At 36.4% G+C, this 27,253-nt stretch overlaps 2 protein-coding genes across 5 annotated transcripts in view; both read left to right on the plus strand.

Moving 5' to 3' along the window:
* The first annotated feature begins 2,533 nt into the window (after positions 1-2,533).
* On the plus strand, positions 2,534-15,358 carry LOC139121364 (ADP-ribosylation factor-like protein 1). Its single transcript, XM_070686222.1, is given in 7 exon segments — positions 2,534-2,669; positions 9,083-9,220; positions 11,371-11,400; positions 11,403-11,451; positions 11,870-11,981; positions 13,697-13,875; positions 14,354-15,358. Coding segments are annotated over 7 exon segments (543 nt in total). The 5' UTR covers positions 2,534-2,665; the 3' UTR covers positions 14,385-15,358.
* A 4,349-nt stretch (positions 15,359-19,707) lies between these two features.
* The window catches only part of LOC139121721 (doublecortin domain-containing protein 1-like), a 67,034-nt gene continuing 59,488 nt past the window's right edge, over positions 19,708-27,253 (plus strand). For 3 of the 4 annotated variants that reach the window (XM_070686880.1, XM_070687144.1, XM_070687054.1), the window contains exon 1: positions 19,708-19,933. The gene's annotated coding sequence lies outside the window, so the exon portion shown is untranslated. The remainder of the gene's footprint in view (positions 19,934-27,253) is intronic. The other variant, XM_070686967.1, reaches the window with a different exon arrangement.

A 27,253-nucleotide genomic window follows, 5' to 3' on the forward strand; every position in this document is an offset into this window, starting at 1 on the left:
TCACATGATGCGTTTCACAAGCAATACCACAATAGCTCCCCTTGCATTCAGATCTAGTGTTGAGACTCAGAATGAATATTCAACATGCTAACAAATTCCTATTAGTCTACATGGCAAACTTTCTGTCTTTTCTACAACTCCTTGTAGTACTGAGGCAGTCATACTTGGTGAAAGAATAGCATTCTTGTTTGGAAAAAAGGGAGACAATTCTGAGGCTTACTGCAAAAAAATAAGAGAACAGAACAGGAAGGGAGATACTGCATTGGCTACTACAAGCTATTGAGTCTTGCAAGAGCATAATATACATCGCCTCCAAGAAAACTGTGTCTCTGTAAATGTGGGAAGCAAAGTAGCATTTACGCTGCAAGGAAATATTTCAGCTATTGTAGTACTACAAAATGACTGGATTACATGGACAATTGAACATTGAAGTTTGAGACATATTACCTGCAGTTTCATCAGGCTTTTCACAATTTCGTGTATAGTTTCAATGTCTAATACTGTTCAGTATACCTTTACATGGTAAATTAACTCTCTTTTTTTTTATCTAATTAACCTGAATAATGTCATTACCTTAAACAAATACACATAATTACTTTAATTAGGTCTGACAGCAGCAAACAAAGGTTAATAGTTTCAGGGAAACAATAGAGGCCTACACAACAATAAAGTCAGGCACATATTTTGAAAGTGATATTGACTGTTTAGCATCAGTTTTTATCTACCCACGCCTCTTCCTCCCCATATCACTATCAAAAGTGTTTGAGAACAAGTGTTAAGTGGTGTCTATGGTTATATCACATATCTGTATATGTAACAGATGTTTGAAAGATAAATGCATCACAACCAACCTGGGACACTTGTTTTATGTCTGACTGTCACAAGACAGATAACATTCGACTCTAGCAAAATATGTTCGTCTACATTCTAACTGGATTAACCATAAACTCAAGGAGGGAATACAGATTCACAAACTATCTCTACCTTGGCCTGGACGCAGAACTTTTAGTAAATGTAAAGCGACTATTTTTAGTACTAAATGGGGGGTAAAAGCATTGAGAAACAGAAACTATAATAAATTTTACCAGTGCTAGTCTTGAAAGAACTTAAGTTTTTATTTGCAAGCGTAACCGTACATAGTTGTCGTGATATTGTACGGAATGTCATTTATTTTCGGTCAACGTAATCTGTGGATCAGTTTCGTTCGCGTTTCTCAGTTCCTCTTATTGAAACTTGCCTGATACGGCCGATCAAAGGTGTGACCGCGACCGACTTCCACATACGAAAGGCGATCTGGTCTTACGCGCTTGGCATACATTGATTATTTAGGTTGCGGACTTCGGATTTGGAGGAAAACTTTAGGGTCAAGTTTGAGATCTGACACAGTGACAATTTTTAAACAATGTATGCTGAACATTTTAAAATCATAATGATGTGATAACCAATTTTAATCCCATAGAAAAAGCTTGAGGCTCGAGAGCTCCGCCCACACACGCACCACAAAGCTTAACGGTTTGAGCGGAAATTCACTTTGCACGATAAATACCACCAGGTAAAAATGCTTGGAGAAAACATCAACCTGTGTTTAAACAGTCTTCAATATTTCTAGTTCTTCTAAACGCTTGTCAGTAACTCATTTTTGGAATACAACATGGCGGAGAAGGAAATATGAAACACTTGCCAAATTACTAGTCTGCTATAAACCCCCTATGGGTACCTTACATGTTGTCAGTGGTGTACAAGCGAAACTAGGAAACAAATTATCTATTGCTTTGTTTTCCTTACCGTATTTGATGTCACAGCGAGACAGACGTCCATAATGAGTGAAAATATTCTCAAGATCACGTTGACGAGTTTGCTTACTCAGCCTTCCAACGAAAAGCTGGGCACCTGGATCAGAGCCACGAGACATGTTGCTGTGTTTCGGTTGGCACTGCACTGGCGTCGCGTGTACGACTTTACGAGGAAATACAAGTCGTATTTACCGTAAATAATAACTACATAATTTAGCACACTCGCATTCGAAATATTTAGTTCAAAAATGTTCAAGTATACATATTATTCTCCCTTCAAATTTATAGATATTTATTAACATTTTTTTTGAAAGCTTAAATGAAAGCACAAATCAAAATTAAAATATCCTAATTTCGAATCTTGTCCTGTAATAAACAGATGCATTCTGCATTGGATGGTCGATTCTATTATTCGAAAGAGGGGCGGCAACGACCACAAAAGAGATGGAAAACAGCCTGATGGAGAAATGAAAGGAACGCATATCTCGAGACCGAAAGTAGGGCATTCTACAAATTTCTATCCCATTTTGTTGCGAAAATGTTTATGTAAAATACCAGGATTCCTTCGTTAAAGTATAACATATACATGAGCGAACTGTACATCACCGACTAAACAACTAGTAGCAACACATGTAAATCTAATGAGTTGAACGACAATTAATGAATATTTATACACTCCATCATTTTTATATTCCATTGCATTTACGTGGGTTTTTTTAAGCTACTGCACCCCTACGAGTACGAAGTTATTGTAGAAATCTCCTGACCTATTCCCTTTGACCCTAAGGACGTCATCCTCTTGTGCGCATGCGTATATTCCGATGAGCTCATCCCAGAAGTGACACGCTGGAGTTTCCAACAAAATACTGAAAATGGGTGAGTTTACCATTAATTTTACGTATTTCACGATACTCCGGGAGCCTATTCTTTACCTTTATTGAAATTTCGAATCCTAAGTTGACCAAAAAATCGTTGTCATTTTCAGAGGTGTTCGAATGACTCCATGAACGAGTAAAGTTCTGAAGAAATATATTGAATGATTTGTTAATTCCAATTTGTATTTGTAAATTGTAAACGCGGTGTACAATCAGACTGGTAGTAATAATATCTTGATAGTAGATCAAAATGCGATGTATATGAACAGAAACGATGACACAAATCTCGTTTAAGAAACGAAGTAGTATGATATATAATTCAAACGCCGTCGTAACCTTCCTTACATCGTTTTTAATTAAACAAACCTGTTGCCTTCATTACTTGGTGTAATCACAGTCCCTCTATCCACTAGAGGGACTGTGGTGTAATGGTCACAAAGGATCGAGTGTGTGCGGAATGAGTAATCTTCACACACATTTTAAGATGAGGCGTCGTAAAGTGTATCACATATGAAATGCAATATTTGTAAATCAGTTAAGTTTTAGAAAGTCACACTAGATATTAGGCAGAGAATATAAGGTTTTGTGGCCCAAATCTTCAACTCATTCCTAAATAAACAAACCTTTCCACAACAAGGAGCATAGACAGTGACAGGAACTACATTATTAATTATATTTAGTTAACTCCAACCTGTACATTCCAAGTGACCCATCGTATGGTATGTGCCAGTTAATGCTCTCCAAACCTTGCGCAAATGTAACCACTGTTACTCAACCCCACATAACTGTGGAGCAACTTTAGACGTTGTTACGTCTACAATTCATCTTACGCAAGGAAGGTGCAGTTTAATGGCAAAAGCCTTAAACAATGAAGTCACTATATCTTCCTACTCAGGTCCAATATACAAAATAAGTGACCTTATCTGGAAGAAGTTACCGATACTATTTGTTAGATGGTGCCGGCATGGAGCTCAAAATGAAATCTCCTATGAGCATACAAGTTCAAGACAGGTTACGTCTTCATCCTGTTTAGTACATTGTAATGTTCATGTACCAAAAATGTCAGGTTTCATACAGAAACAACAATTGCTTTGCTTATACTTTAACCAATGAAGTTAGTAATTGCAATATTAGTGAATGTTGTATAACAGATATTAATGCAGTTCATTGCAACACATGTTATTAAAAGCTGGATAAGTCAATTCGGTCATAGTATAAGTGCTATTTTTATATTAGTCATATGACACTCTGAAATACAATAATCACATAATAATATGATGTTAAAATGTGCATTTACAATATGAGTTGTGATACACTGTCAATATCTAAAGTTCCTGTGGACCACAAGATTGTGAAGTTGTTCAGTCTAGTTGCCCAACTACAGGTCATGGTGTTATTGGTTTGTAATTTGATGAATGATGTTGGTTACATTCTCTCTATGTTTTGTGGCTGTGATATTGACAAATGACTTTGGGAATAACATCAAAAATATATACCAAATGAATCAATTAAGTAAAAAATTTACTAACCATATTCTGATGAGCATGTTCAACATGACACATTCGACAAAACCTTTAATTCATCCACTATGAGGATACTATTCAGACCAATGTCCAATTAAAAAAAATCAAAACGCTTTGAACGGGTCACACATGAGAATAACATGAGTTACCTAGTTCACTTACACTTAGGCTATTTAGGGCTTTAATTTTCAACTTGTACTAATTTTGAGGAGTCATCAGGAAAGCATTCATAAGGTCCCCAAACTTTGAAAGTGATTATTTAGTTTTAATACAACATTATGCAAAAACACAGTTTATCAGACCTTACTCTTCAGTTCCATTGAAGATATGACATGAAGTGAATCAAATCAATGATGTTATGAAAATACTAATTTGTTTCAGATTATGCACTGTTCATACGAGATAAGTACTGTACCTTCTGTTATGACTGGTCAGACTAAATTCCCATTGTTCACCTAGTCATTTTAAAATCATACTTAATGTTTACACAGTCGTGAAACAGTTGGTGCTGATATCATCATCATGAAACTGTCACAAAAATTTATGGTTTTTATCCATGAAATTATCAGAATTTGAAAAATATAATTTTGCACTATTAATAATTTATCCATTTATCTATCTGTCCATACACAATATATACATACAGTAATATACATATATTATACTTATATGTAATATACATATATGTAATTTTATTACTAGTGCACATTGTATGTGAACTAGTAATGTGGAGTGAATTTTTCAACACCTACATGTATGCTGTGTCAGGGTACATGTACAAACCAATAACCTGTCAAATGTGTTTCAATCAATATGACACTTATCAAGAAAACTTACTTCAGTAACATGTTTTAGTTATTTAAACTACGAAATCTTGATTGCTTCAATGGTTAAAAAATCTAAATTCACAGAAAAGATGGAAGCTGTTCAAAAAGTATGTGAAATTTTCCATCTGTATGATATTCACTGTCAATTTTTCTTGCTTACATCTTTACTTGTGTTCTGTACCAGGGCTTTACAGTTAACATGTATAGTTACATTAAATGAATTAAACCATTATCCCTCCAAGTTGCTCTTCTGTATCCATTTCTTCTGCATACTGCATCCAACCATTGAAAAGTATTGATTATTGTCAGGAGATGAATTACAGCAGAGATGTATGAACATTCGGATATTTCTTTCTATAAGATGATGGCAATATTTTGAAAACTGTGAATATTGTGCACTGTTGTTGACAGGTATTTTTCCTACATCTGCATGACACAGCTGAACCAAACTCCATCAGCATCATGTATAAGTTAATGAATGACGACAAAAGCCTTCACCAAATCAAAACCTGTATCTAGCCATTGCTAGGTATTCATCAGTCAGAATCCCTCATTTGTCACCATAGTACCTGTCAAAACCATATGTTTCTGGCTAATACATTTGTATGTGATGCAGTGGTTGTACTGGTAGAATCACACAATTACCGCAATATTTATCTGATTACAGAAATGCTCATCATCAGTCCCTACAAATTTTTGAAAATTCTTTCTGTCAATATTTTTATTCTGGAGTCTGTCCTCCATTACATCACAGATGAATGATCCATTGGTTGATACAGTACGACATGACCTCAGTATTCACAAGTATTTGCAAATTAAAAAAGCCATGCATTTAGCTTTTACAAGGCAACGTAGGATTTTAGGTAATCCAATGACTAGATCAAAGATCAGCTGCATGCTCTATAATTGCACCAGGGAGTGCTACATATATTTGTATACCATAGTCGAATTTTACAAATATACTATGTTCAATCATGTCATATGGGTATATTTTCAAATATACCCAATATGACATGATTGAAATAGTCATACAGAAATTCATGAACACATAGGGGACTGTCTCAGATTGTCGCATAAGTTAAAAAGCTAAATTCATCCCTAGCTTAGTAATTGTGCCTGTTCCGACCATGCTATATTGTGAATATAGCAGGGTTATTTTAATGTCTCGGCCAATCAGATTACAGTTAACATACTGGTATGATATAATACTATGATCTTGACTAGAAAACTTGCTGCTTTCTTAGGGACCATCTCAGATTGTCGCATAAGTTCAAAAAGCAAAATTCATTCGTTTACGAGGGGAGGGGATTTGAACTCCATTCAATTAGTGAACTCTACTTTTGCACTTTTATTTTATGATTACAAGTTCTCTGTACATTGTGTGTAAAAATAACAAAACCTGCACACTCATACCACAAATTTTGCTATAACTATTTCCAACTCGTTCATATCATGCTGACAGAGTGACGGTGGTTAGTACTCAAATTTGATCAATTACTTGATGATGTAATGTGGTCAGGGGAACATATTCTTCAGTAGCTGTTGCAAAATGCTACATTGTACTCTCAGGCAGACATCAACATTTTGCACTTTTGAACTTTAGTTTAGGGAGGGGGTTTTGATATAAGAAGTTTCTTTTTTGAACTTATGTGACAATCTGAGAGGGTCCCTAAGACTATGAAATCTGTGATCATCACAGCACAGTGGTGAATTCTTGTACTTCAATGCACAGATTTACCTACTGAGTGAGAGTTATCAGGGTAGACTACTTCCAGTACCAAAGTCATCATTGTGTTTAACTGAAGTATAAATGTATTGTATTATGGCTTTTGTATAACACCTATTCAGCATTTTCCAGACCTTAAAAATAGAGCTGGCTAATTCTCACAGTAACACCTAATTTGCAGTTTCTCAGTTGTTCAAGAGAATTTGTGTATTCCTAACATATCAGTAGAATTGTCCAGAAACATAGGGATGGTCCATCTTCAAATGTACTGACAGAGAACCCATTGTCTGTCATGCCAAAAGATGTGACAATGCACCCTGTCATTGTGATACCTATAAAAATATAGTAACTTGCTGAAATGTCAGTATTTTATCAAAAAGAAGTTTGAAGTTTGAGCTTCCGGTATCAGCTGTCTTTTTTTACTACACTCACTTTTATGGTTAACCCCTTTTCCTGCCGAGCGCCCTTGTCCGTTATTCTCCCAAGTCAGTAGAAAACCGCCCCATAATATGTGCCTGCAAAAGATTGGCTCTCCTGCATGTTATCCTGCCAGGCATTTTGGCAGAAATCGCCCATTTTCAGGGTAGTTTTAGCCGTACTTATACGTGTTAGACTTCGATAATTTCTACATGCCCGTAGACAGGGGAAGGAGCTCAAGGGTTGCTGCAGAAAAAAATTGAGGTCACCGGCTTTGTTTGCCCCTGGGAGTGCGTCATTTTATTGCCGTTTCATGTTTATTTTTTCGGAAATAAACTCCTTCAGTATTACGCACGTCCGCTAGGCACAAACATCACCTCACTCGTCTGTTAGTCAGAGACCCTGAGGGTCGTGCTAGGGGTGCAGAAGCACCGTCAAACCTGTCCTGTTTCCCCAGGGTAGGGTCATTGAATACGTACCTTAAACGACTTGGCAGTGTAGCACAAAAACTACGTTTTTTGCCGTTGTATTAACGACATGGCTGAGCCATTGAAGCACAGCTCAACGTAGTTTAGCCAGCTCAGTTGGGAGTTGGCTTACGAGTGTTACCGTTCATTACTGACTTAATCGAGTGGTCCTCAGTCAGGTACGGGTTTGTACCGACATGGCTTGGGCTGCAGCTAACCAGATAACCAGTCACTACACCCAAGTCTTCAGTTCACTTTTGCGATGCACGGGTGCAACGCAATATGCTTCCATTGTTCTAGCCATCGACGTGTCCACATGCCTGGCAGCCATATTGTACTGCTAGCTGGTTTGCATAACAAAAGCAGTCCCTGCTAACTGCAGGCGGTATCCCCGTAGCATATTGACCTTATGTCACCTTTTGAATTCTCTGTACGCAAACAGCGTACGTAGTTACTAATGCGTCGGCAAGAGGATACGTTTGCCTGCAAACCAGAGCCAATACTTCGGACGATGGAATAAATAAAAAATCCAAAGCTACGTCCATTGAATGGCACGCCAAGGCGGTGAAGGACGTTGCCTGGCTTGAACTTGCAGAGCTGAAGCCCAGCTTAGTACGTCGGACACCAGTTTGTAATGGTATTTCCGAGTCGTTCATATCCGTTCCATCGGAGGAACAAGTCGAGCCGTCCCGTCAAAAATACGTTCTCATTTTCAGTCACGCACAACTGAATAAGTGACTTTCGTCTCGCACCATCGGCATATCTGCCAAGTCGTTTGCAAGAGGTAGCCTTCTAGATTAGCATTGCCGAGTTGGTCAAGTTCGGCAGCAATCTCTATAGTGCCAGGCAGCCAAGTACGTCCAACTCCGCCAGAAAACGTCACCATGCTATCCTGCAAGTCCGCTAAAAAGCGGTAAAAAAAAACCAGCCCCCCTCGGTGTGGGGGACTGGCGGACAGGTTTCTGCACCTTTCCCTGTCTATCGACTCCCTGCGAACCCATTTCGAGGGGAAAAGGCGTTCCTTGTCAGAAAACCTCTCCTCGATGACCCCTAAACGCACAGGGGATAGCAAAACGTAGTGCCGTCGACTTGGCAGGAAAGGGGTACCCAAAAAGGGCCCGATTTCCACCGGGTTGGGAGAATAACGGTCACCAGTGCTTAGATTCTGGCTACACCGAATTTCAAGCGGATTTTCACCGACTTGGCAGGAAAGGGTTAATGGTTGGGGTCGAGATCTGTCTTCACTGACAACTTGAATTGTTGGTTATCTGGGACTAGAAGTTAAGAACAACACATGTAATGGTATCCATAGAGTACATGGGGCAAAACTGATTTTGTTCCAAGATAATTTATGTGATACCAGTTATCTTTGCATTTTGATACTTGTGTCATGTGCTTTTTGTAATCAATTGTTGAATGCAACATGGATATTATCACTGTTTTTATATCTACAGGAGGGTTTTTCTCCAGTATATTTTCAAGCCTATTTGGGGCAAAAGAAATGCGAATCTTGATCTTGGGTCTTGATGGGGCTGGAAAAACAACAATTTTATACAGATTACAGGTCGGTGAAGTCGTCACAACCATTCCAAGTAAGTATGAAAGCCATAGACAATGTGAGATAGAAACCTAAAAATACTGCAAGGTGTATAATAGTAAAGGCTTATAAGTGAATTACCTTCAACTTGATGCTTCATTAACTTCTCCATTACTAAATTTTTGAACATCTCTGTTGTATTCTCTGGGGAGTTGACATTTTCAAGGGGCGAGCTGGTTCATTGTTACCAGGACTTGACCACCCCCTATCCCCCCTTCTTGGATGTTTAAACAACCCTCCCTCACTCTCTCTTACCAACACAGTCATAATTTAGGACAGCAGAAATCTTACATGTTGAAATCATTTACCAAGGTTTCCTAACCATTGCCAAGACTACTAAAGCTTGTGCATGATACTTGATGATCTCTGAATTCAGGGTACATGTAAGTGACATGCATGCAGTCACCATCCTTTCAAAACTGTTTATACTGTATTAATGCAGTAGTGATGTTCTGGAATTTATGTACCTTGAAGCAAGATGACAATACACCATATTTTATTCAGTGCTCTCTTCTCAGGTTATTCACAGTTTCCTACCTCTTGAAACACTTTGAAATGTTAGTGTTAAAGAGCATTGCTTTGCAATGTGTCCAAAGGAAAATAATAGTAATATTATCTTCTCACTTAATGGAAGAAGTTTTATTTGTACTTACATTTAAGGTAATTCACCCATCAAAATAAAAGACTCAAACTTTTGCTCAAACTTCCTCAAGCAAACTGTCAACCGTTCTCTTTGAAAGCAAGAATAAAAATGGGTCACCGTGCAAATTTTGGGACTAGAGAAACAAATTACTAAAGTTTACCAATATTTGAAACTCAAAATGGTCACCATCCCTGTGTGAAAAAAAATTGCCGATTTTCACAAACTGAGCTGTGAAAATTTTATTTTCTCCAAGGGCTTCAAATAAGCCCCCTACAAGTGGTAGAGCAAAACAGAATTGTAAAAGTCCAAATATCTGTCCCAGAGCACATTCTACATGTATACCTTACATACTCTTTGTATGCTTCATCCTGAACAAAGAGTATTGGCCATGATACAGAATGACAGACTGCTAACTCTCACATTCACTGCAGGGATATACTTTTTTCCACATGTTAAGATCACCTTAACACTTCTATTTCTGAGCTACAGTAAGCTGTAAAATTTAGTTCTGCAAAAGCAACTGAATGACTGAACATTTTAAACAATTGATAGTTCAACCATTAGACTCCTTATCAACAATCTGTCATGATGGATATATTCACCAGTGTACTAGATTTTAATTGTAACAAGGTGGAAGGATATTGTGATCATTTTTAAATAACATTTATCAGAAATTTATTTGTATTACACCTGTAATTTCACAACAGCTGTGGCATTGCTACTTATAATTTAACAAAGTGGTACATGTAGCACTGAGTGATTCAGCCATGCAAAATTCCCACATGTATTCAAAGTCTCCAATCAGAATGTCTGGTCATAACAGAATTACAGCAGTTATAACCATTACATGAAACAGTCAATGAGCAGCTACCTTTGAAACACAGTGAGACTTACTATAGTATTTGAAAGAAAATTTGCAGCTTCTTTGCCGTGAATATTATTATGTGTATACATGTAAGAACCTCAATGTACCTGCTTAGCATGGTGGCTGTTACATTAACAGCTGTTGATAGATTTTGTAATCAAACAACACATGAGGGGCCAGCTGGTGAAAATCACATTCAATTATTGCTTTATTTGGCAATTTATTACCATCTTTCATTTAAGTTGGAACATTCTATATATATGGTAATAACAATACAAAAGATTGCAATGTTTCAACAAAAGAATATGTAAATAATTATTGTTATGTAAATTACCTCTGATGTACTGGCTGCTAAATACTTATATTTTATCTCAAAATTGTGATTTCTCATAAACTTTTGTGCAATGTTATTTACATATCTAATATACATTGTTGTCAGACAATTCTTCCATCGTATGGCAATGGTTAGAAATTCACTCACATCATCTGATTCTTTGTATTTTTACAGCAAACAACTTCCGTATCTGTTGTCTATGCAGAGTTTTGCCTAAATCATCGTAAAGTTCGTGATTGAAATTAGTGAAAATTGCTTTGTACACTTAGAGAAAAGTCTCACAATTTCTGTTTGTTCTCACAGCGATTGGATTCAACGTAGAAACAGTCACATATAAAACCTTAAATTTCAAGTCTGGGATTTAGGAGGACAAACGAGTATAAGGTATAGCTAAACTCATTATGTTCAAATGGAAAATACATGCATTGAAAAAGAATTCATGTACTCAATGTATTTTGAAGTGTTAATACAACTTTGTTTTGGTTAGTGCCAAATGGAAAGGGAAAATTCCTTATGTCAACATTAATATTGCCGTGATATGTTCTCATCATTTGCTGTGTACCACATTCTGTTTCATTAATTTTGCTTGATTTTACTATATGTTGGTAATAGTGAAAAAAATTACAGAAATGGTACAGTTTAATATCATATTTTCTAAGTTATCAGAGAATTGGCCTTACCCTTCATTACTGTAAGACTTTCCCTCGTAGCTGTCATGTGAGGACATCATGACAAAAATGTGTGTATCCATGATCCCACAACAATGTATCATGTTTGCTGACTGTCATTTACTTTCTTTCAGGCCATACTGGAGGTGTTACTACTCTAATACAGATGCTATAATCTATGTAGTTGATAGTTGTGATAGAGACAGAATTGGTATTTCTAAGTCAGAATTAGTAGCAATGCTTGAGGTGAGTCTTGTAAATATTCATGAAATGTTAGTATGGAGCCAGTCCCAGCCATCATCAATGCTCTGGTACTCAGTAGCCAACACTGTACAGTGCATTGGTAAGGGACTGTCTGTACTATGTATCAAACCCACCATTGAAAGTTCAGCTAAAACTGCACAGAGTTGTGCATTAAATCTACAAGTAACCCCATCATTTAGCATATCACAGTAAAGTTCAAAGGTCACAAGTATGCCAACCACAAATTTATTTAATTTTAAGGTGATACCGAAGGATTCAAAGCGCATGTTGGTTGCTATCGCTGGCAACGTTCCAAACACGCACTTTTGCACCTGCAAATCTTACCATTCCGTTGTTTTCTATGGATTTTTGATCCGGATATTTTGAAAATGCTCAAAATCTTTCAACTCTCTCAATTGTAAACCAATTTAGCTGACTTTTGGTTTGGTTATTGAAGTCATACATTAGAACATAGATAAGCATGGCATTGCATTTCTAAAACTTCAGGACTGTTTATGAGATGTCGCCGTTAAATCCTACAAAATTTCACAAAATGACACAGTAGATATTTTCCTGTTCAAAAATTGTTTGTACTCAAACAGATAACCTAATCCATGCTAGGGGCTCTAAACAGGTATCTCATGTGTTACATTCTGAAATTTTGGAAAATTTGGTGAAATTTTTAGGAGCTGAAACGTTTTAAAATAGAGCTGTGAAAATTTGTATATGTGTGACGTCACTGACCAATCGCCTGACAAACCTGCATCTTTGGAATTGTATGGTTCCGTAAATCTTTATTATGCAAAGACAACCATGACAACTTTGCATTTTGATTGATTTTAGGAATTACCCTTAGCAACCGTTGCTTAGCAAGTTGAATCCTTCAATATCGCCTTAAAGCCGCACTTTTCAATCCCAGGTTCTCGCATTAGTGGAGTTCTCCTCCCAGTCAAACACATGGCCAGTACGATGTTTGATTTCTATTACATTAATTACACAAACTGATTCAATCTTTTGTCAGCTTTTGCTAATCCTGCAAATAGAGCTTATATAACCGATTTGATTGACGGTCGGTTCAAATTGCCAACGGTCATTTATTCCCCAGCACCACACTCAAATTTCCTTAAAAAAACGTCTTCCAGTCACTTTAGATTGATTATAACCACAGCGTTCGATTGGCAGCAGCTTCGTGCTGACCACTTGGCAGTCTGTAAGCGTTTTTGCGGTCCGAAAAAACTAAAAAGTGCATTTTCTGGAGCGTGTGCCCTCATGTTGCCTGTTTGGTGTCCACTTACACAATGAACGCCGCCATAGGTTAGCGCCCTTTTAAAGGGAGGCTCCGCCTTTAAGGTGGTACGCAGACATGGTAGAACTTATACTTGGATCAGAACAGCACTTGTCCTGTATGAATGGTTTTTTTATCAAGAGAAACCCAAGTCAAAATGGAATCCTTTCTCTGCATGGAACACTTCTGTAAATGTTGTCAAATTGAAGTTCAGAGCAATTGAATCATATACAGTGTAATTTTAACATTCAAATGTAGACAATGATATCAAATAGGCATCGTGTGGATGATGTATCAGACAATATTTCATTTGTAATCGATAATTTTCAACTACAAGTTCCATTGAGTGTTCTAGTAAGTTTCCACTTTGTTGGACTTGGCGAAAATGTTTCTCAAGAAAAAAAAAGTAAAATCTTGTCACTTTCTTTCTCAGGAAGAAGAACTGTAAAAGGCAATATTGGTAGTTTTTGCAAACAAACAAGATTTGGAAAATGCAATGTCACCGTCTGAAGTAGCCAATGCTCTTGGACTTCCAGCAATCAAAACAAGAAAATGGCAGATTTTTAAAACATCAGCAACAAAAGGAGAAGGCCTTGATGATGCTATGGAGTGGTAAGTCAATGTCAATGTTGTCCTGACCTTGTTTATGATGTGACATGTACTACACTATCCATACTTTAAATGTTGACAGTTTTGAATAGTTTCTCTACAATACTATGACCAAAGACTCAACTTCTCAAGTAAAAATTGGTACAAACACTCCTAAACAGAGATAGTTAAACATGATCAGAATAATTACTAAATTTGTGAAGGAAGGTGTTTTCACAGGTGTAAAAGGCCCTTGTTTGACACATAATGGCATGGTCATCAAGTACATGTAAGTTGTCTGCCATATCACATCAATTATCAGCAACAAGTATGGTTTTTACCCAGAATCTTCCAGCCTTATATAACAAGAAAAAGGTTGTAAATATCAATGTTGTCAGATAGAAAACACCTGTTGTAATTGCTAGGTTATTGAACCACATCCAGAGAATAAAGTGAAAATCTGGACAACACTAACTGTCAGTTTATATTTTCTCCATTTCAGGCTGGTAAATGCACTGAAGACGAGACAATAACATTTCAAAGACATTCCCTTGTACATTAGTAACTAGTTTATATTTCATGATATTGGTCAAACATTTGATTTCCAGAAGTAAAATTTGCATACCATCCTACCATGATTGTGAAAATACAGTGTCAATTCAAAACAAAAAGAAACAAAACATTTAGAGTATACAATAAATGAGCCGTCTTTCAGTTTTGAATGAATGGATCCTCAACCTGTTTACCCCAATTCCCTGTGAACAGGTCCACTATCGTCATTGCTAACAATTGGTTTGGACCAAACCATTGCGGTGAGAGTGTAAAGGTAGTTGCCTCTTTACAAAATCAAATGGTTGACCATACTGCCGTCATTTTAGTTTTCAAATGTAACTTAAGTTTTGTTATCAAAGGTAGAATACAATTCTTAGAAGATAAAATGTTCACAGAAGTGTCCTAGTTTGTATTTTTTCTGAAATGGACAACATTGCTCATCTGTGGAAAGATTAGAGCTAGTTCTCAAGAGTGGATTTTCACGCCTTATGTGCATGCCAGGGCTTTTACTGAAAATTCTTGATACATGGTGATTTATTTTCTTTCATCAATTATTGATAAAATTTGTGAAAAGCACCTACTTAGTGATGTTTTTCTAGTAATTGTTTCAAATATTTTTTCACAACTTTACTCTGTGGTTGTTTCCTAGGGTGGGGACAGAACAGCAGTCTTTATTGTATGGAATGTGAATATGTGGATGGGATTTCAAAATTTCATATTTTTATGTGATTGGCTCTTCACAGATGAGAGCCACGTTTTGATTGATCATTGTCACAGTGAGAAACTAAGTGTCAATACTGTTTAAATATAATAAGTTATTTGACTTATGTATTATTTCTTTCTGAATCACATTTTTAATGTCATTTTGCATGTTTGGGTTGGAATTCCTATATTCCTTAAAACTACACTAGTTCATTTTAATCAACTAGATGGGAAATAAACTATATTGATCATACTTTATAGAGACACTGGATCTTATTTTTTTGATATCTGAGATACACAATGCATTTTCCACTGATAGTTAAAGCTTCAACCATGACCCTGGCTCTCCAAAATGTAGCAGCTACCCATTTCATGATGCATACAGGAGGGTTCTATGAAAGTCACAATTTACCTAATGAACTTCTATATTCAAATTCTAAATGGGGACAAAACACTGTTTCTACAGCCAGTAAGCCAAGTGATTGTTTCAGTAGAAGGCTGCCAATTAAACTAACCCAATCTTGCCAGACAGTTTCACTCCCCCCCCCCCCCCCCCCATCTTCCAAGTCAACAAAGAGCAATATTGAACCAAAACCTAGAGTATTTTCACCAAATTGGCAATGGTATATTATAGCATGGTTTGATAGTAAAATAATAGTGACTTCAAATATTCAAGTTTTTGTTAAATTTTGCAACATGTTGACATGTTATGCCTCTTTAGTCTTCAACCAACTTTACTAGATTGTGACATATGAACTTGGCACAATTAGGGTTATTAGACATTGCTTCTTTTGTAAGACCAATTTACTTCTTTCCATGAACTCAAAATGAAAAGCAAGAACAGAGACCTGTCTTTAGATTTTAATGATAATTGACTCAAGAGTGGATGAATGGTGTTGCAACTCAAAAAGTCAAATCACTCACACAAATACCAACATTTCATTAACCCTTTGAGCGCTGTAATTTTCTCCCGCCAAAAGTCAAGTGCAAAATTTTACCAATTTTTATGAATTTCCTGTAATTTTTGATAATTTTTGACCAAATGGACATCACATTTCATTGCTACAGTCTTTTCTCAAAATTTTGGCAAAAATCTGAGAAATATTGACATGGATTTATTTTATGTAGGGGCAAAAATAGACTTTGGCGCTCAAAGTATAATAATTGCCCCATAACCCATTTACAGCATGAGTAAATTGCCCCAAGATTCTGGCTTCAAAAACCTGACAAGAAAATAATACCATTTCTTGATAATTGCCTTGTGTCCCTGTGAAGAAGCGTCATCATTAATATCCGATAACTGAGTAAGCTATCTGTACTCATCTTCTAGCAGATTATTTTACCATACAATGCATAAGATAACCCTGAGTTAGCTAACTGTGTTCGTCTTGTAGTAGATTATTTTACCATACAATGCATAAGATAACCCTGAGTTAGCTAACTGTGTTCGTCTTGTAGTAGATTATTTTACCATACAATGCATAGCATAACCCTGAGTTAGCTAACCGTGTTCGTCTTGTAGCAGATTATTACTATACAATGGGTAAGATGACAGCTTGCTCGTTTTGAGTTCTGAATCTTTCATTGTCACCATGCAGCTACAGTGCCAATCCATAGCAATGATGTCCGACTACTTAGCCCAGACTTGGAATGTTGTCCTATGGTGATATCAGTCAGACCATCGGTAAATGGTGAGTGCATGCATTTATCGTACTCAGCTGCATCTACATTCTTTGCATCCAAAAATAAAATTGCATAGCAATGGCATTCAAGGGTTTCTGTGTTTACTGTCAAAATTCACTGTAGCAGTCAGCCACATATTAATGAGAAAGACATAACCATGGAAACATGGCTCAACACGTCTTTGAAATTTTCATATGAAAACATCCAGCAGCATTATCTAAGATCAATTGAAATGCACAATCTGATAAATTAAGAACTTGTATGTTAGAATGCCTGTGTTTATCATGTTGTATTACACTGTACCTGGTCCAAATAGCCTTACTTGAAGGTAATCTGTGCTATTTGTTACATTGTGACCGCTCATCCTTAGTGTGGACTCTTTCTTTGTATTGTATATGACATTCAAATGTACATTTACTGACATTTTCTTTTATTTTATAATTGTCTTCATCTGGCTAGATGAAATAAAACACAACAGATCTGCAAATCTGATCATGACTTGGAATAAATCTCACAAGATGCATTACAACATCTCACAAGATATTAAATTATACATCAGTTATTTTAGATCACAATGTTCCTGATGATAATACCTATTATATCATGATGACTAAGTAAAGAATACAAAGTGCCTTGTGTCAGTCAGTCCCTAAACAATAATATTTCGCTGTAGAGTTTTGGGTTCTTTTGAAAATTTAAGTTTGTTGTTGGAATTTTCACTTATAAAAATGACATATACACCTTGCTTTTTTGATGAAAAAGCTTGAAACTTTGAATGTCATGAGGCATCAATTTTCTTGTTTTGCATGGGAAATATTTTTTTCTGTGTTTTTGAATATATTGAAAACAGGTGTGAAACCTTCATTTAACAAGATTATAGATCACAAACAGACAAGGCTGTTTCCACTTTTGATTTCAGTGCTGTTTTATCTGTCAGAATTGAACGGATCCCCCTATTTGCCCATGGGGAAGTCCTATCGCCTACTACACCATAGCAAGAGATAGAGTAAAATATCAATATTGTATTGATAATAATTCATCATCTGACTTCTGTGAAAATTAGTTTTGAGAGCCCTGTCTTACCATTGATGAACTCTCTGAATGCCCTATAAAAATATTTTCAAATTTAGAAATATTTAAAATATCTAAAATTAACTCTGGATTTTTTCCCTGGTAAACTCAGTCTAATAATTCACACCAACCTGTAGTCTGCTACTGTTGCTCGAAAGCTACTTTATTTTCAATGTTCAGGGTGTAATCCTAATGAGACGAGTTGAAGAGTCTTACTGTATCTGGGAGAAAATATTCAAAATTCAAAGAAACAAAAATTTCTAAATGATGTAGAAGCTCATGACATTTTGTGTAGACTTCCTATTTCCATGTGTTAATGTTATTTAGACATTACCTTAGCACTCAACAGTGGAAATAGCCGTGCCTTAGTGTACAGATCTAAATGTACCAGAGATTAATTATTTAAATGTAAAATATTCAATATCATACATTAACTTCTCCTTTGCATTATTAAAGTGTGACAAATGTACAAAATGTTGTGTTGTGTTTTGTTTGCCTGTTGCACCATAGAAAATTCAGTCTTGGATGTCTTCTTGTTTTTTTTTGTTTACAAACATGTTGCATGGCTCAATCAATTATGACTGACAAACAATAAAAAACATATTAAAAGTAGTGATGACATATTAGTTTAATTCTAATACCATTGAAGTTGTAACTTGTTATTGCTTTCTTTGTTATTTGTTAGTATTTCAGATATACAAGACATGCAGTGTCTTGTTGCAGTTGTGCTTTTCTTTGACAGAAAATAATCTGAGTAAAAATTGTTATTTTAAATATCTCTTTGATGCATACTGCCCTCTTGAGTTGATGCTATTGACAAGTATATGCACCTGTACACAATATATTTTAACAGATGATGATCCATATTTCACCATTTACCAATAAAAGGAGTCACAATAAATGTGACAAAAATAAAATTACATTTATCTAAAATACAAAACACTATGTTAGAGTTGAAAGGAAATTCCATAATGATTTATTATAAATTTTGGGATGTCACCCCCCCCCCCCCCCCCCCCCATATTACTTACTGATAACATATTGATTATCAAGTTTTGCAGTTCCAGAGATTTTCCACATGTACAAATTGCATTGCCAAAAACTATTAAATAATAATGTATCCCCTCACAGCCAATGAATGAAAGCAAACTTTGCACAATATAATGTACAAGGCGAAGCTATTGAACTATATGTCAGCCAATTAATACGTAAGTCAATTTAAATATATATTTCTGTTATAATAAAAGTTGAATTCACAACAGATCTGTTTTGTCCAAGATCCTGTGCACTAATAATTGAATGTGCTGAGAGAATTCCTCCATGATCCAGTCATCCTTTCACATCTTGCCGTAACATTTGGTATACATATATCAATTTTACCAATTTTTTAAAATCACACCATTTTTATTTCATAGTGTTTTTCATGTTTTTCTATTAAATTTGTATCATTTCAAAACTGCACTAAATGCTTCAGTAGATTTCTAAAAACTGAGTGGCTCCCTTCTTCCTCTCTACATTGTGAGCAGCCCCCTTGTAATTACTATTTTTGAGTGAAACCCCCCCCCCCCCCCCCCCCCCCCCGAGGGGTACATTGTTGCTCAAATATCATCACTGAGGACAGAAATTATATGCTTTTACTGTTTTCCTCAGAACTGTCTTTTCCAGGTTTTAATTATCACCATATTCTGTTCTTTGTTCAAAGGAATTTTATTCAGTTATTGCAACCATGCATGTCAATGTAATGCAAAAGGAATACAATAGGTGCAAAGCAGGCCGTCTGCTCGTTTCATTTCGATATCGAATAGCGCCCCCTCTCAGTTTTTTGGCGCAGCGACAAGGCGTCGTGACGTCATCTCCTAGGTGACATAGCTGACAATAATGGCGGTGGTGGTAGTATCGCAAGTGTAAATAATTGAAACACCGACCGTTTTATTGAGAACCCGTGGTTTTTCAGAAGATCCGTCCCACAGAATACATATTTTACTTCTTGCAGTTTTGTTGCGGACCGAGATCGGGACAGAGTTCTGCGCGGAGGTTGGATAGTCAACGACAACTTTTGTCGTGTTCGCTCCAGGTGAGTTGCTTCTACAGCTACATGAGTATACCGTTACTGGCTAATCGATACACAGCCTTGTCGCCTAATACAAAACAAAGTACGATCTCACGCTTCATGTTCTTCGACGAATTATACACACTTTTACCGATTCTTCGTTCCTTAAACTCGGATACTTCAGTTTCAGAGATGTTATTGTAGCATACTTGAGTTTACAGGTAACCATGAGATGTACAGGCAAAATAAATATCGAAATACTGAACGGCTGCCGTGCGGTCATGGTGACAGTCGAAGACATTTTCGGCATGTCTGCATTTCCAAGGGCAACTCTGAGTGGCCCATGTATCTAACGCCAAGGTCAATGAAACAAAGAGATCAAACCTTCAGTCTTGCCCCGCGGTAGAACAATCAAGTTGAAACTATAGTAACATATACCGATGTTTTCAAGTGCCGTTTTCTAAAGTACAGCTTTCTCTCTGTCTAGGAATTTTTATGGACAAAACAGAATGTAGCCCAGAGAATAGCATGATCTGTAGTACATGAATTCGAATTCGCAACAGAAACGTTGTGTGCGTGATTACTTCAAAATCTGATATTATTGATGCATCAGTCTTGTTTTATTATCTTTTTCTCGAGGGTACCTGACTTTATTGTAGTAATACTACTAGAATGATTGTGAAGCAAACATTTGAAATTGCATTTGACAGTGTCAATGGGGATTGTTTAAATTGAGGGTCATAAAATACAAATTAGCTAGCTATTCCATTCCGTTTTTAAAGTCTATGGCTATTCATTGTCCTTTGCAGGGACATTCAAAGTCCAGCATTTGATAACCAAGTTCATAAACGTGGTTCAGTTGTTGTGCTTTGTCTTTAGAGAAGAATAGTTGTCGGAGCATAGACCTCTCCACTGTCTATGGTTGGACGTATAGACCAGCAATCCTCATGTTGTAACTAAGTGTAATTCTGAATTTTGGAATTTGAAAGCAATTAAGTGTTGCATATGTCTCTGACATTGTCAGGCGTATCATGTGTTATAAATTGTACTCCGAATTGAGAGTAGGACCATTGATGGTAGATCTGTGATATATTTTCATAAAATATTGAAAAACAATTCTGATTGCCGTGTTTTTATTTTATGTGTTATTAATCAAATGATTTACTTTCCCTTGAATAACAACAATGATCATAGTATAAATTGACATATAATTAGCAAGTCAGGAAATGTGAAATTAATGGTGGTTGTAGGTTTCTTTTGTCCAATAAGTTTCCTGTTGATCTGAGTGCAACTGGCAAGTGGTGGTCATTACTCCTGACGCAGAGTTTGTTTTTTATCGCCTACTTGGCAGTTTGATATTACAAATTCAATGGATGATAAAAAAAAGATTAACTTCAAAATTTTAGAGAGGTTAGGCGAATGTTAAGTCTATTTCAATAATGGCTAGTTTGTTTTAGGTAGCTGTACTGACAAATGTTTTTTCTTTCACTACAAATAGATTTTGAATTCTAAGTTTTGGAGGCATGATGCATGGTCCATTGTTTGGGAACCATGCATACACAATTTCAACAAAAAGGAATTTTGAAATAAACTTAAAGACAGATTTGTGAAATTTGTTTGAAACCTTTTGCAGTATAAATTTTCAATCCTTCAATTTGCTTTATTTGAAAAACAAGTCAGTCTACACATGTACATGTAGGTGCCGTATCAGGTGAGGTCCAATTATCTGATTAAAATCAGTCTCCTAGACATGTGCTTGAATGTTACCAAGGTATTACCTTTCACGTCTGTCTACTGTGATGTCCTCGCTAAGGCCAAACAATCAGAATTTCAACAACAAAGGGATTAAAAGGAGCTAATCCTAAGATTTGAATTTAATCAGATTCCACTCTGTCTTTATTGTCTTTTTTCCTGATCCCACCAATGCTATTTTGTAAATCTAACAAGAAAGTAGAAAAACACTCATAAATAAATGACTACACAGATTACTTGTACTGTCCAGCATCCAATATATTATTTTCAAAATGGCGTCAATCCCAAAACTAAATTGCTTACAGCACAGAAAGGTATGCTCAAGAAAAAAGGTTTTTTAGTTTTCAATGTCTACCATTCGCATAATACTGTATGTGTTTCTATGAAATGTATCAAGCAAGTAATCAATTGTCAATAGAACAGTGGTTTGAAGGATTTTTTTGGTTTTTTCTTGTATTGTGATGACAACTCATTTTGTTGTTGACCATATCATGAGATATGCAGTATAAAATGGTTGCCTTTGGATCTTTGAAGTTTGAATATGAGATCATTTGGTTCAATGATATGATAAATTTGTAAAAATTGTGAAATTAAAAGAAACAATTATTTAATCAATTGTTAGTGTTTAACAATGGACTCTCTGCGTCACGTTTTGGCTTTCTGTTTAATTTTAGCATGTTTTGAAACTCAGTGTTGCAAAGATTGTAATGTAATGACATTGGTTTATTTGTTTGCCGTTTAACTCAAGGTAGACACCTGTAGTTGAGATGTTAATCTACTTGACCTCAAAGTCACTTTAAAGTTCAAGTGGCCAACACATCAATGACACAATTATGAGAATTATTTACATTTAAGTATTGTACAGAGTCAATAAATCTATCAGCCACTTTGTCACTCCATTATTTTTTTCAAATATGTATTGAAAATATGGATTATTTTTCAAGAATATATTGAAAGTATGGTAGGAAAGCAAAAGATAATTGACAAGTCTACTCCTCAAACATGCAAAGTTCAGTAGTTGTGTTTGATCAATATTTAAATATCACTTCAACAGGATGTCCTTTGAAAGTAGAAGTTTATGCAAGAATAAGATTGGAATGTTTACAATTCACAAGTATAATATATCGTTGCTTTTTATAATAAATTTTGATAATTTACTACATATCTGAGCAATGGACACTGGTGAAACTATACAAAAAAGGCTACTAGATTATTTTGTCACTACTCTTTTGCAATGAATGGCTGTGTCTACGAGAAAAAAAAAAATTTTCTATCGTGTGCACCTGAAGCAAGACAAATTGCTGTAGCAAATCACTTGGCAATACAGATCTGACGATTCAAACAAACTTTAACTCATTTTACAGAAAAATTCCAGAAAAGTTAGTGAAAACATGGAAATGAACATCATTGTTCTTCCATGAAACACTTTGCAGAATGTTGATTCATTTGTGTTTATGTTGTTGAATTTCATGGAACAATTAAACTTTCAAGTTTATATGAATGATGTTTTCAATTGAAATCATGGCTTCACCCTATAGTGACCTGTTTATAAAATGACTATATTTAGACTGGGCAAAAAGTCCTTTTCAGGAGTGCCACCCTCATGCATGAAATACCTTAGAGATGCTATCAGACAGACTGGCTTGAATAGAAGCCTAACAATTGTATTGAATGCACAGAGAGGGCAAATTGTTCTTTATAACCAAGCTGTGATTGTACAAAAGAACTTTGAACAGAGCGTACAGGTAGTGACAACCCAAGGCTTCATAGCAACCAACCCTGACACTAAACATTCAGTCACCAATTTGTGGACTGCTCTAGACTTCTGTTAGCTGTGGGTCCATAGCTGTGGTGTTTTCAGACGGGATTCATGCCTTTTACGGGCTGGTTTTGACTTTTACGATTTTAACCCCGCCACACCACAGCTATGGGATATTCCATAGACTAGCGTCCAAATCCGCCGCAAGCACCCTTTGCGCAAGTTTGCTCGACGATATTTCGAAAAATTTTCCATCCAAATTACAAATTGCCAACACTCATCGACAGCTTGGTTATTAGGGACTCACCAGACCAGAAATCCGCTCAAAATTCACTGAAATATCGCCTTTTTTCTAAGTTTGCGCGACATGACTACACGTAGACCGCCATTTTGCTAGCGTAAAACTGTTGGTCGAGGATCCCTGCAGTACGTCACTACAGTGACGTAGGCCGTGACCTCTCAACTTCTGAACACAAACTAACTTACGGCCAGCATCCGCGCGGCGCGCCACGAATAATTATAGATCCTAGGACTGGAGTAAAAGTTTGGTTTCAGTTTTGTGAGACTGGGAATGTCCATAAGACGAACGATGGTCATCGATATCACACGATGAATCTCTCAGTTTGTGTTCAGAAGTTTAGAGGTCACCGCCTACGTCACTGTAGTGACGTGCTGCAGGGATCCTCGACCAACAGTTTTACGCTAGCAAAATGGCGGTGTCCGTGTAGTCATGTTGGGCAACCCTAGGGAAAAGGCGATATTTCAGTGAATTTTGAGCGGATTTCTGGTATGATGAGTCCTTAATAACCAAGCTGTCGATGAGTGTTGGCAATTTGTAATTTGGATGGAAAAGTTTTCGAAATATCGTCGAACAAACTTGCGCAAAGGGTGCTTGCGGCGGATTTGGACGCTAGTCTATGGAATATCCCATAGCTGTGGTGGCGGGGTTAAAATCGTAAAAGTCAAAACCAGCCCGTAAAAGGCATGAATCCCGTCTGAAAAAACCACAGCTATGGACCCACAGCTAGACTTCTATCTGCTTGGTTTGGCTGGATTTACATATCCGATGTACATTGTGTACGTATGTACTGTACATGGGTGTGCTACAATTGCACCATATCATACAGTGTACCGGTAGCATACACACGGACACATCCACAGCAAACATACATGTACTGACTGTAACTCGTTTCTGTTCAACTCTCCAATCTTGATATAGTGCAGTTTTGAATTATTAATGTGGCTATTGTTAGCCAAGCATAGATGAAAAAACTACCATCGAGTCTGGGTTTTATTAAAATCAATTCATTTTGATGTTTTATGTGTTTCTGACTTGCTAATCACAATTCATTTCCTTATCAAATTATCTCAAATCTCACTCACATATCAACACGTTGCCAACATACTCTATATGTGGATACATGGGATCAGAAAGTAAATGAAGGATTGTACAAATGTATAGATGTATAGCAACAGAATCAACAGAATATTTTTGTTGTTTTGACAAAACATTAAGACAACCCAGTAAGCAGTGTGCCCTATAGAATCTTGAAAAGGAATTAATATATGTACAAATATACCTCATAAGTTCAATAGAAGATATGCTAAATATAGTATTAAGAAACGTGATAAACAGTATGAGTAAAAATATACAATGTAGTAAGACTCTAGGAGAGTGATAGTTCACTGAAATTACATCCTGGACATTTACCATTTACCAGTAAAAGACAAGCACTTGATCACACAGATTGTCTTTATATTGAATGATTTGAAGGGGTAATGATATAGAGGTAATAAGAGAGGTTGGCGGTGATAATGTTTCAAGGTGTGATGAAAATAGAACATAAGTGAATCTTGCTTATTGTATTTCTTCATTCAATTATCAAAGCTGTTTGTGTAGATGCTGACATACTCTGTAGTATTCTGGAAAAAAAAGTTAATTTTGAAATGGTTGCCCAGCAAGGGAGTTGATAGCTCTGGTGTAAAGAAGATAACGGAGAATTTCCATTTGGTGACAGACAGACAGACTAGCAATGTCTGGCTTTAATTGTTGTTGATCTCCTCACAGCATATGGCCTGGGAGTGTGAATGCATGAAGGCGCGACATAGGCTTTTTCTTTATTATCGGATAATATCGTCTAATATTTCTAAGTTAGAGAGTTCCAGGAACATGAGACCAAAGTGATCTAATAGGGATAATATTATCGATTTTATCCGATAAAACAGCGTTTTTAGAATTTTCCACCCATCTGCTTCTAATATTAGACTCTAACTTAGAAGTTAGACGATATTATCGATTTTATCGGATAATATCCGATAAAACAGCGTGTCGGGCATCTGCCCCTTCCCCACTAGTCGAATATTAGACTCTAACTTAGATTTTAGACGATATTATCGATTTTATCGGATATTATCCGATAAAACAGCATGTCGGGCATCTGCCTCTTCCCCAGTTGTCTAATATTAGACTCTAACTTCGATTTTAGACGATATAATCGATTTTATCGGATATTATCCGATAAAACAACATGTCGGCATCAGCCACTTTCCCATCCCTCTAATATTAGACTCTAACTTAGATAACTTAGATAATATTATCCGATAATGCCTATAGTGCCAATGTCGCGGTATCCTCTGTGAATGAGTGCTGTGATATGTTCAGTTAGTGAAGGGTTTGCGTTGTCTATAAAGATGAAGTCTCCATCTCAATATTGCCATATGTAGAGTTAATACTGCAGTGTGTGCGTCCATCTTTACAAATACATGCTACATGTTGAAAAGTAGGACTACATTAGACTCTATACTAGCATATTGGTACATGGTTCATGAATGTAATATTTGTATAAATTATACATGTACATGTTGACACCTGCCTCGGATTCATTCTCATCTTGGATTCACCTCGGTATCCATTAATCATTTGGTATGTGCCAGGTTCTGTTAAAGTATAAACCTCTTGGTTGTAATGCTATATGTATCCTCTATATATGTCCAATGTCATTACTACAGAAAGTTGATTCAGACCAAACTGTTTATTTGAAAGGTGCAGTAATTTTAGTCATTCACAGCTTTTAAGGTCCCTGAGAAAAGATGAGTCTCAATAAAATGTGCAAATTTCAAATCTGTGTGGCACTTGGCTAGATTGTTTCCCTCGTCACACCAGGTTTTAAAGTTCATCTACATGTATGAAATAATACGTGGCAATTGCATGGAGCATTTCTCTGTTGCTCTCTGTCAAAAGAAAACAATTGTAATCAAGTAATGAAACATGCATTGCATACTACTGTACTAGTACACTTGACGATGTAGCATAACACCACAAGTAGCTTTGAAATAACACTCAATTTTCTCATGAGAACTTTGCAGAGATGAACAAAATATAAAAACAAGCTTTGCCATCAAGCTGTTGGTGGTAACGTAATAATTATTTAACTTGTCTAACACTGCATGGGGTTACATCATATCCAGTGAGAGTACCTGTCGTACACTGCATGGGTTACATCATATCCAGTGAGAGTACCTGTCGTACACTGCATGGGTTACACCATATCCAGTGAGAGTACCTGTCATACACTGCATGGGGTTACATCATATCCAGTGAGAGTACCTGTCGTACACTGCATGGGGTTACAACATATCCAGTGAGAGTACCTGTCATACACTGCATGGGGTTACATCATATCCAGTGAGAGTACCTGTCATACACTGCATGGGGTTACATCATATCCAGTGAGAGTACCTGTCATACATTGCATGGGGTTACACCATATCCAGTGAGAGTACCTGTCATACACTACATGGGGTTACATCATATCCAGTGAGAGTACCTGTCA

The sequence above is a fragment of the Ptychodera flava genome, chromosome 1 (assembly GCF_041260155.1).
Source record: "Ptychodera flava strain L36383 chromosome 1, AS_Pfla_20210202, whole genome shotgun sequence".
Taxonomy (NCBI): Eukaryota; Metazoa; Hemichordata; class Enteropneusta; family Ptychoderidae; genus Ptychodera; species Ptychodera flava.